This window comes from Camelus bactrianus, chromosome 10 (genome assembly GCF_048773025.1).
Source record: "Camelus bactrianus isolate YW-2024 breed Bactrian camel chromosome 10, ASM4877302v1, whole genome shotgun sequence".
In the NCBI taxonomy this organism is placed as follows: domain Eukaryota; kingdom Metazoa; phylum Chordata; class Mammalia; order Artiodactyla; family Camelidae; genus Camelus; species Camelus bactrianus.
In genome coordinates, this window is record NC_133548.1 from 14,047,084 (window position 1) to 14,059,493 (window position 12,410).

A 12,410-nucleotide genomic window follows, 5' to 3' on the forward strand; every position below is an offset into this window, starting at 1 on the left:
TTTAATCCTTGTTCATTGTTCGGTGTTTAACATTATGTCTCTAACAATGAGCAATATTTCAAGATACCCAGTATGTCTTGTTGGGCTTTTGTCAGGTTAAGTTTGGCTGCTTTTCCAAAAAAGTCTCCATGGAGCTATTATTTATTTATTCTTGATTTAAACTGGGAAATTCTTGCCTCAAAATGCTAAGCAGTAATACTTTTGGGAGAGACTATAGAAAAACAATAAAGGAAACCTGGTTTCCTATTTAAATAGAAATAAAGATGTATGGGAAAATACGAGCTCTTGGAGAATTCAAAATTTGTATCCCGACACTATTCTGTTTTTAAGCTTATACTTTTAAAAAATTTATTAGCACGTAATAAAGCTTTGTATATCATTTTAATCTTCTCTGGACTTCAGACTTGGTGTTCTCTTAAGTGAGAAAATATACCAAGTGGGTTAAATTTAGAAATTTTAAAAAACATCATGTAATATGACATCCATGGATATTCAAACTAGGATTTTTTGAAATTCTTTGTGTTTAAACTAAAGGAGATAATTATCAATGTTAAGATACAGCTTTTACATTTTGGGTAAACTTAGTTTGGGATTTAAATATTAACTCTAAAAATGTTCCTTGTATGATCTAAAATTATCAAGTCTAGTTTGTGTCCTATTTACCCAAAGCTAAATTAATTCTGATATAACTTTGTTGAAGGTTGTAAACCATATTATTAACCTTGAACCTACTGTGTTTCCTTGATTTCCTCTGCATAGCAGCTTCTCACCATCATAAACGTACCACTGTTGGCGTTGTGCTTCTAGATGAGTAACTTATCAATGTATAAAATCTGACAAATTTATTTGTCTACCATGTTGTGGTTGGTTTAGTAAAAAGAAGTTTAGTAAGTTATTAATCCTGAATATTTGTTACCTTAGTCCTGATGTAATCTTGATACTGTTACTATGTAATGTAGACTGTCTGCCCATACCCAGACTGTAAAAGTTAGTGTAGAAATTCATATTAGGTATGACCAAATACAAAGGTTTAATGAGGTATTTGAAGTCTTTTAGTTGGAAAATTGCAATCTTGATTGCTGGTGAATTTTTTTCAGTGCCCTTTTCCTTAATAGTAAGCAGTTTCTCAAAATAATTAGAGTAACTATGTGAATCACGTTCTATGAAGTCTTTTACATAATGTATCATTTATCTGTTCCATGAAAAGGAAAGCCGTTCTAAAAGCCAGATGGTTCATGGTTGCTTTGGTTTTACATTGTTGAGTGCCGTGTGATGTATTTTAAGCAAAGTAATAAGGTAAAAGTCCTTATCCTTGACCTAGAGCCTTTTATAATAGTCCTTCTTTAACCCGTTTTGACCATGAAGTTTGACAGGTGACTGCATCTGGATCTCTACTCCATGAGAAGTGAAATTTATTTGGGATTTCTAAAGCTCTTGGACTCCTGATATTTCACCAGGACATCTTGTTAAAATAGCACTAGACTAGGGGTCAGAAATGGCCACTAAGAGCTGTATGATCTTGGGCAAGTCATTTCCCTCCTGGGTTTCACTACCTTTAAAACAAGAGGGTTAACTAGATGATTTCTCATGTCTCTTCTACTCCTAAATTCTATGATTTTAGGGAGAAAATCCCCTTCAACATTCCTGGGATATATAATAGTCCCATATATTGTGAAACTTCCCTATTGACGATAAAGAGGGATGGGGAAGGCTACAAGTAAGTATATCTTCCTGTTTTCTCTAATCTTTAAAGCTTTTCCCAGCAGAGAATGGACAGTAATTAACTATAGCTCTCACAGATTTTGAAGAAACCTAACCCTGCAGTTCCTCAGCTGTAATTTAACTTCTACAGCAATTTCAAATCCTCTGTATCCTGAAAACATTCTTTCGTGTATTATCATTTATCATTAATTATCCTTTACCTTGAAGATTCATTTTCCTAAATTTCCCTTTTTCTCATCACAGAAATAAAAAAATTACCCTCCGATTTGTTGCTGTGATTTAGCAAATGAATAATTCACACAAAGGTGTGAAGGAATGATAGGGTTGAGTACCACCTTGCAACTGGATTTATAAAACTTAGTAACTCAAATTAATTAGAACGGGTAAAATTTGAATGAGTACTTCTCTGGGTCATCTCCAATCACTTATCCAGCTCACTAAAAAATAAGATACATGGAATCAGTGTTGCAAATACACATCATTCACTTCTTCACTTTTGAAATAAAAACCCCAGAATGTTACCTTCTGGTTGTGTATCTTTGAAATAAAAACTTCAGGTTCAGATGACTAAATTTCTCATTGAGTTGATGTGATGTGCTTCATTTACTCATGCATAAATGTGGACCAAAAAAAAGACTAGTGTAACACAGTTGGGGTGAGTGCTAAGTATAAATACTATAAACTGATCTTTTCACGGAAGCCATTTTTGAACTGAGTTTAGTATTTATGATATCACTGTAGAATACATGTCTGTGGGACAAATTTTGTCTCACCAATCAATTGAACATTTTTGTGTTCATGGAGTTTTAGTCTTGCTTTTCCCCTAACTCCTATTTGTTTTCATAGGTTCTCTTTGTAAAGAGTCCTTTTCTGGCCAAGTTTCTTCTTCATCACTCATGCCACTTACTCCATTCTGGACCCTCCTTCAGTCAAATGTGCCTGTGCTTCAACCTCCGTTACCTTTGGAAATGCCACCACCTCCACCTCCGCCTCCAGAATCCCCTCCTCCCCCTCCTCCTCCTCCTCCCCCTGTAGAAGATGGTGAGATCCAGGAGGTAGAGATGGAGGATGAGGGAAGTGAGGAGCCTCCTGCCCCAGGAACAGAGGAGGATACTCCATTGAAACCTTCAGCACAAACCACAGTTGTAACTAGCCAGGTGAGAAATGCCATTTGACATTCTGAAGAGTTTTGGGGACCTGGGGCATGATCAACGCTGTTCTATTTTAAAAGAGGATGTTTTTAACCAGGGCCTTTAGCCACTGACCTGAATCTCTGTTTCAGAGTTCAGCTGATTCTACCATCTCTAGTTCTCCTTCCACTAAAGCGATAAAGAGAAAAGCTACAGAAATTAGTACTGCAGTAGTTCAGAGATCAGCTACCATTGGTAGCTCTCCGGTCCTCTACAGCCAGTCTGCCATAGCTGCGGGTAAGCATTGTGATGAAAGTGTATTTTCATCAATGTATTATCTCTGTTTCCAGCATTAAATGTCATAAGTTGAAGAAATGTTAAGGGCTTTTTATTGGAAAATCTGTTCATGTGCATTTCCAGATTGTTTTCTGTACATTTACATAACATCAATGATCTTGATGTTCAACTACCTTAATGCTAAAATACTACTCAAAAATTAGTATTTTGCCACCAGAAAATGTGGCTTTATTTTTGAGGAAAAAGTATATTAGATTCATTTTGTAGGTGATCTAACCCCCAATCCCCTTTCCCTTCTTCTTGGCTTTGTCACGGTGTCCTTTTTATAGTTTCATTTAATGTTTTTTATGGTAGGTCACCAGGCGGCAGGGATTGGACACCAGTCTGCAGGAGTTGGACACCAAGCAGTATCAGTTAGCCATCCAGCAACAGGAATGGGTCATCAGGCCAGAGGAATGAACCTGCAGTCAAATTACCTGGGACTAGCATCAGCTTCTGCAATTATGAGCTATGCTGAATGTTCTGTCCCAATGGCAGTGACTGCTCCCACACTGCAGCCAGTCCAGGCCCGAGGTGCTGTGCCTACCACGGCCATCATAGAACCTCCGCCACCTCCTCCCCCTCCTCCCCCTCCTCCACCACCGCCAGCTCCCAAAATGCCACCACCTGAGAAGACAAAAAAAGGAAAGAAAGAGAAGGTATAGTCAGTCTCTTTAAATTTTTATTGAAAGTTTTTGTTTTGTTGTGATATTTAAAGTATGCAATTCAGAGGGGGTGGGTATAGCTCAGTGGTAGAATGCATGCTTAGCATGCTTGAAGTCCTAGGTTCAATTCCTGTTACTTCCATTAAAAATAATGTGGTGCATTCACCACCTCTTATCTCTATTACATAACATTTTCATAGCTCCAGAAGAGAACCCATACCCATTAAGTAGTCAGTCCTTATTACCCCAGTCCCCTGGTTTTATTACTTTCCATTTTCTAAAAAACTTATTAAACCCATCCTGGTGGGTATGAAGTGGTATCTCATTGTGGGAATTTTTGTATCTCTGGTTAGTAATTATGTTGAGCATCTTTTCATTTGCCTTTTGGCCATTTTGTTTCTCTTTGGAGAAATGTCTACTCAAGTCTTTTGTCTATTTTTTAATTGGTTTTTTTGTCTTTTTGTTGTAAGACTTGTAAGAGTTCCATATATATTACAGGTACAAGTCCCATATAAGAGTCATGATTTGCAAATATTTTCTCCCATCCTGTGAGTTACCTTTTCACACTGATAGTGTGCTTTGATACACAAAAATTTTTGGTTTTGTTATAAACTTACTGGGGTTTTTGGGGGGGGTTGTTTGTTTGTTTCATTTTTGCTGTGCTTTTAACGTCATCTCTAACAATTCATTGCCAGATCCTAGATCATGAAAACTTACTCCTATGTTTTCTTCTAAAAACTTTATACTTCTAGCACTCACATTTAAGTTCTTGGTCCATTATTAATTTTGTAGGGTGTCAGGTAAATATCCAGTTTTATTCTCCTAAGTGTGGATATCCTGTTGTCCCAGCACCATTTGTTGAAGAGACCATTCTTTCCCCCATTGAATGGGAGACCTTAACTAAAATTAGTTCACAATAGACTTATGGGTTTATTCCATTGGTCTGTATGCCAGCAGTACACTTTTTTAACAAATTTTTTTTTCATTATTACTTTTTATTTAATGGAGGTACTGGGGATCAAACCCATGACCTCATGCATGCTAAGCATGCACTCTACCACTGAGCTGTACCTTCCCCCCTCACTTTTTTGATTGCTATAATTTTGTAGTATGTTTTTGAATTTGAGAAGTGTGAGTTCTCTGACTTAGTGCTTCTTTTTCAATATTGGCTATTTAGGCCCCCTTGTAATTTCATATGAATTTAAAGGTCAGCTTTTCTGTACCAACATAAAAGGCCTTGGAATTTTGATAGGGATTGCATTTAATCTGTAGATTGCTTGGGTCATATTACCCACTAAACAGTATTGAATCTTTCAATCTGTGAGCACAGGATTCTTTTCCATATAAGTCTGTCATTCTTTCAGCAGTGTTTTATAGTTTTCCATGTACAGCTCTTTCACATCCTTCACTGAAATTATTCTCAATTATTTTATTCTTCTGCATGCTACTGTTAAGTGTTAAGCTACTTTTATCATTATATAATATCCTTTATCTCTCTTAAAACAGTTTTTAACTTAAAATCTATTTTGTTTTATATTAATCCATTTACTCCTTTCTCTTGGTTACTATGTTCATGGAATGTGTTTTCTGTCCTTTCACTTTCACTTATGTATGTCCTTAGATACAAAATGAATTTCTTATAGACATGATGAATTGGATTCTGTTTTTTAAATCCATTCTGCCAGTATGTTTTGTGATTATATAGTTTAATCCATTTACATTTAGTAAATTATTAGTACACTGTAGTAATTACTGATAGGGAAGAATTTACTATTCCTTTTTGTTTTCTGTATGTCCTAATAGCTTTTTTTGGTCCCTTATTTCCTCCGTTAGTGCCTTCCTTTGGGTTTAGTTAATTTTTTTCAGTGACACATTTTAGTTTCTTTTTCATTTCCTTTTATGTATATTCTGTATTTGTTTACTTTGTGGTTATGGTGGAAATTACGTATAATATCTATTTTAAACTGACACAGCCAATTGCAGAGAAAAACTCAACTCCCATATAGATGCACCCCTGCCCCAACAGCTGTTATGTTATTGATGTTCCAGAGTACATCTTTATATGTTGTGTACCCATTACCCATTAACTTGGATTTGTAATTATTTTTTATGCTTTTGTTTTTTAAAGTCTGTAAAATAAGAAGGAGAATTATGAGCCAAAATCAGAATAATACTGGCTTTTATGTTTGCCCTTGTATTTACCTTTACCAGAGAATGTTAAATTTTTGTGACAAGTTACTATGTGCTATCATTTTTCTTCTTTTTTTGTATATATGTATTATTTTTTTTTTTTTTTAAATGAAGTGTAGTCAGTTTACAGTGTTGTGTCAGTTTCTGGGATACAGCACAATGCTTCAGTCATACATGAATATATATATATATTTGTTTTCATATTCTTTTTCCATCTTTTCATTTCAACTTGAAAGAGTTCCTTTAGCATTTCTCGTAGGGCAAGTCTAGGGTTAATGAATTTTCTCAGCTTTTGTTTATCTAGAAATGTCTTAATTTTTCTCTCTCATTTATGAAGGACAATTTTGCCTGGTATATAATTCTCTGGTAGACAGTTTTTTTCTTTGATCTCTTTAAATACAATTTTCTCATTGCTTTCTGGCCTGCACGATTTCTTCCAGAAATTCTCTTACGTCATCTTACTAAGGATCCCTCTTATAAAACAAGTCGCTTTTTTTTTTTCCTGCTTTCAATGTTCTTTTTTGCTTTTGACTGATAATGTGTTGCAGTATGGTCTTTTTGGATTTATCCCGCTTGGAGTTTGTTAACACCTCTTGAATATAAATAATCATAGTCTTCACATTTGGGAGATTTTGGCCATTATTTCTTCAGATAAGCTCTCTGCCCTTTTCTCTGTTGTCTCCTGGGAATGCCATAATACATACGTGGGTCTACTTGATGCTGTCCTATAAGTTATGTAGACTCTGTACACTTTGCTTCATTGTTTTCCTTTCTGCTCTTCAGACTCGATAAATTTGTATGATTGATCATCATTTTTGCTGATTTTTTTTCTTATGCTTATTGGAGTTTGCTGTCAAATTAATGAATTTTTCAATTCCATTGACGTATTTTTTAGCTCCACAATTTTTCTTTGGTTCTCTTTAATAATGATACCTATCTCTTTGTTGGTATTCTTACTTGGTTCATATGTCATTTTCCTGCTTTCTTTTTATTCTTTGTTTTCTTTTAGTTCTGTGAGCACATTTAAGACCACTGTTTTAAAATCTTTGGTAAATATGAAGCATGTGTTTATGATTGGTTTCTAGGGATTTATTTTATTCCCTTGAATAGGTGTGTTTGCCTTGGTATGTTTTGTGATCTTTTTTTGAAAATTGGACATTAGACAAAATAATTCTCTCAGTAATCTTTTTTCTCTCTTTGAACCAAGTGCCTCGTGCATGTCAAGCGTGAGCTCCACCAACCGAGCTGTACCCCCACCCTCTAATTCTCCCAGTCTTCGCACACTGATTCCGTATGGGGGGGAGCCTTCATTAATGAGCTCAACATGAAGGTGCAAGATCTTTCTTGGGTCTTTCCTGGGCATATGTGTTCCCTGGACTTGGCTTCCCCCCACCCGCCTGCCCCATTCCCCTTAAACATTTACTTTTCAGTTTTCCTAAGTTTCATACATGCTTCTTTTATGAACTTCATATCTTCCATTGTATTCCTCTGCCTGTAATCTTCTGCCCCCTGCCATCCACATGACTTCTGTCCATCTGTGGTTTTCACATGCCACAGTACCTGTCGCTGCCTTTCATGGCTTCTAACGTGAGATCCAAAATATGCCACCATTCCTGCCTGACCTCCAGGTCAGACAATTCAGAAACCAGTTCCTCAGGCAACCACAGACAGGCTAGAATATTTCAGACAGTACACTCATTTCCATCCCCTTCATTCATTGTACCACTGCAGAGAGTGTGGTACAAGGGCAAGCAGACATGCCACAAAATTTCCTACTGTTCTTAGTGTGTGTTTTTCTTGATTGGATATTCTTTTGGTTGCTGCAGATCTTTGGTTTCCAGAGTTGCCACAAAGCCATTTTAGTCAATCTGTATTTGTTTACATAATGTTTTCCATAGGGGAACAAGGGTTTGGAGCTTCATAATCTGCCATCTTTCTGACATCGTCTTCATGGACACTTTGAATGGTCTAAATTACCTAAAGGAACCTGCTCATCAGCTTTTTCATTCCCAGTGCTATTCCTTTGTTGTCTGCCTCAACTGTAATCTTTTGCCTTAGGGCTCAGTGGGACAAATTTATTTGCCTTATAATGGTTCTAGGAACCTTCTTGAAGAGTTTTGCGTTCACAAAAAATAAAATATTTCTGGATTGAACTACTTGTCCAAGTTGGTACCATGGTTCCAGAAACTATCTGAAAGTGTTATAAAAATCAACAAGTAGGATAATGTCGTGACTAGATTGTTGTTTAGCTACTTACTGTACCACATGGAGTTCTCCTGAGCCAACATACTGTTTACCACATCCATGTCTTTACTTTGTCCTCCAGTCCCATACTGTTCGTTCTTTACATGATTAAATGTTTGATCAGCACTCGGGAATCATTTCTCTTATGAAGCCTTCCTTGACACACTCTTCCTCCACCCTTCCAAGAGAGGTGATTACTTCCTCCTCCATTTTTTCACCAATAATTTTTTAGCCAGTCGTGCTTTTATAAACAATAGTTTTGAAAATCCAGAATTCTACATTAATATATCATTTTTATATAACCTAGTATCTGAAAATAACGATCCATCTTTGTTAGAGGCCATTTTTAAAGAATATGAAATATATACATTGTACCTCTGAGATTCAAGAGTATTTGAGACCAATATATATTTTCAGTATATTTTTCTTCTATTTTTGCTGAAGGGTTTTGTCTGTGGTTTACTACAAAATAAACTAGAAAAAAGGAATTCTAGCCATTTAATCTTTATTCTTCTGACTGCAGTGTTCCCCTATTAAAAATATGTTCAAACAGCCAGTGCAACTCTGGATCCATGGTTTTTAATGTGATAGGCAATACATAACTTCTAGAGCATAACTTACTTTCCCATGACATATAGGGATCAAATATTCTAAAAATTTATGAAACCCTATGGAAGTCAAAATGAAACCACAATGACTCCCTAGATCTGTGTTTTTTTAATCATACTTGCTGAAGTTTGGTGAGAGGTTATACCCCTAGTAGAGCCGTCTATGCACACTTGACCATTATTAATTCATGTTACTTTTTACTAAGTTGGTTCCGTGCTAACCCAAGATGGATTGTGTTGGAGCTTGTTGGAAGGGTGTGTATGCAGTGGGTGAGGTTGTGCCACACATGAAATGACAGAATGGAATGTGGGAAGGGCTAAGCATGATATATGGACATTCATTTACCCAAAAAGTTAAAAACTGTCAATGACAGTCAGAATAGAGTATTGAGCAGGGAGCCAAGTAGTTTTAAAAGACTAAAAATATTAAGCTTATTTCTCAACTCTTTGGAGACTTAATCAAGAAATGTGCTTCTCTCAAGTGCAGGTGGGAAAAACAGCTTGGTCCCTCATACCCAGTCCTCACAGGAGCACAGCACTCAATCACACCTGCCACTTGAGTGCCTCCTTGTCACGTTTGTAGTGTAACTTGGCCAGGTCTTCAAAATCACGGGGATAAAAATGGCTTTTGTCAAAGAATAATCACAAATATCAGCAGGTATATTCTGAATACACACTATTTGTCAGGCATTCTCTGTAGGAGCTTTGTAGTTGTAGCTAATCAGACAAATCTCTGCTTTTGTAGAGCTTTTCTTCTGGTGGGCTTGGAGAGAGTAGGGGGCACTAGATTGCAGAAACAGGAGCAAATATATATTTGATGTTTAAAAATACAATGAAAACAGTGTAAGAGGATATAAAGTGGCCTTTGGGAGATGGTACATATAGGGTGGTCAGGGAAAGCATCTTTGTTAGAGTGTCATTGATTAGAAGTCTCAAGGTGGTGATAGAGCAGGCCGTGTTGGATGTATAGAAAATCTTTTTTTTTTTTTTTTTTGCTATGAGATTATGTGTTTATGGTAGACAATTTAGAAAATGAAAGTAAGCCAACAGAAGAAAAATAAAATTTTATATCTCATCTTAGAACTTGATCTCATTGGTGTTTTGATGTACCTCTTTGCTTTTTCATATTTAATAGTTGCTTTTGACTTTGCTCTTTCCAGAAAAGCTGATCATTTGTTTCTCAGTGCTGTTCTTCACTTGATATGAACACTGCATCTATTTAAAATTGTGAAACGGTACACTGTAATTCTGAGGAGATAAAGGCAGCAGTTTTAAATTCCATAGAAAAAGGCTAAAGGAAAATTTTCTGACCTGATTTCATAAAATATCATGTTACACTTTCAGATTTTTTAATCAAGCTTTAAGTTAGAATGGTTATTTACTTTTAGTGTTGCTATTCCTTTGATTTTAAAGTTCATTTCTTCCTTAAAACTGAGAAGATCCTGATCTCACGTGGAGGATTCATTGCCTTATCAAAGTATTCTATTCCTTCTGACCTTTAACCTTTGTTATAGGCAAAGAAGAGTAAAACCAAAATGCCATCTCTGGTAAAGAAGTGGCAGAGTATCCAGCGTGAGTTAGATGAAGAGGAGAACTCTAGTTCCAGTGAAGAGGACCGGGAATCAACTGCACAAAAGCGAATTGAAGAGTGGAAACAGCAACAGCTGGTCAGGTAAAAGAAGAGACCACAAACAGGCAGCTTGTGGTGCTGGTGGCTGTGCTTTTAGAGCCATCATATTTTTAAATCACAGCCGTTAATTTGATTTCTTTACAAACTTACTAAAGCAGTTTTTAATTCATAGAAATGTTTAGTTCCCTATAAAAATTATGGTCTAGCCTTTTTTTTCTGAGATGAAAGATGTTTTATTGAAGTATAGTCAGTTTACAATGTTGTGTCAGTTTCTGGTGTACAGCACAATAGTCATAGGAACATACATATATTCGTTTTCATATTCTTTTTAACCATAAGTTACTACAACGTATTGAATATAGTTCTCTGAGCTATAAACTTGTTGTTTGGTCTAGTCTTTTTCAGAATCAGAAATATCAGAATTGTAATACTTCCCACTGATCGTTCATCTTGGATATAGGACTATCTTAAGCCTGAGTATACAAGGAAAAATAGTCATCCCCATTTACCATATAGATCCAAGAGACCCTTTCATGTGTGTGTATATATTTTTTAATTTTGCAAATCATTTACAGGTGTAACAGAGGAGAAAACTTAATTAGAAATTTTAATAAAAATTTAAACGTAGCTAACTCAAATTTTTCTTTATTTTCCTGGTTTTTGAAGTTACACATACTGAAATGAGCAACATTCTTTGAATGCAACTAATTGCTCAGTTGTCAAAACCTGGAACATACTCACCTTGTAAATAGTTATGCCAGATTTCAGATTCATCCCTGATAGGTTCTAGCGTATCATTACTTCTGGTTTTTGCACTTTAACATGTATAAATACAGTACTTATGAAAACGTTTGGGAGAGGATAGCCATCTTTGCTTCATAATTAAAAACATTTTCATTTTTAGATCCATAAACTTCTAAGGAAAAATGAGATGGTCCCGGTTCCTGTTAGAAAATACTGGATGAAGAAAGTTGTTCTTCTGAATGAGAATACTATATTTCCTTTTTGACCTTAGAAATATATTATTCACTCATCAGTCTTGAATTTGAGACAATTCATCTAGACTATGGTCCTCTTAACACTTACAGTCTGAGATTTTACTTGTCTAGTCAATTTTACCATCATAATTTGAATCTTTAGTGCTACTGTCTCTTTGCATTCATCTTCTGAATTGTCTTAATATTTCTTGGTGGGGGTAGGTGGGGATGGGGGGAAGACTATGAAGATGATGTCTCCAGACTTTTTTACTTCCTTGAAAGGTGATACACTTTTTTGGGGCAACACAATGAGAAAACTGAGGGATGGTATTAAGTGATTAATTTATTTCATTTTTGTATCATCCTTGTAGATAATTCCATTATTATTCAGTTTTCTTTGTAGTCTTTTTTTAGTGTTGTTGGGAATTGAATAATACTAATTCCTACAGTGATGAAATAGCAAACTATTTCAAGATGAGGGGAAGTCACAAAGATACTGTAATTTATCTTAGATCCTTTAATAATCTAAAATAACCTAATGCACCCATTCTGATAATTTCAAGATAGAATCTGATTTTTAATCGATTTTTTTCAATGATTGAATAAGCCATGAGAGAGCAATCCAAAGAATCATAACTCCTAGAGGCCAAGAAATACCTTTACAAGAATGTGTTATATTCTTTCAGTGTGGCTTTAATGGTTACTGGGGAGATACAAAAATAAATATACATTTAATGTAAATTATAGAGAAGAGTATTAAGAATTCAGAAATTTGATGAATAATATGTTGGTACTTAGCTGCGAAACTTGAAGCATTTTCATGAATATATATATGATAGATCAAATTTTTATTTTAGTTAGAGGTTTTTATTTGCCAGGAAATGAACAGTGTTTTCTTTCCAGTGAAG

The 12,410-nt window shown here is 35.4% G+C and overlaps 1 protein-coding gene across 2 annotated transcripts in view; it reads left to right on the plus strand.

Annotated features, from left to right (window-relative positions):
* FNBP4 (formin binding protein 4) overlaps nt 1–12,410 on the plus strand; it is a 30,007-nt gene that overhangs the window by 16,514 nt on the left and 1,083 nt on the right. For both annotated transcript variants that reach the window (XM_074372005.1, XM_045523990.2), the window contains exons 13-16: nt 2,569–2,879; nt 3,005–3,149; nt 3,504–3,847; nt 10,410–10,567. In XM_074372005.1, coding sequence (XP_074228106.1) covers nt 2,569–2,879; nt 3,005–3,149; nt 3,504–3,847; nt 10,410–10,567 — 958 coding nt within the window. The remainder of the gene's footprint in view (nt 1–2,568; nt 2,880–3,004; nt 3,150–3,503; nt 3,848–10,409; nt 10,568–12,410) is intronic.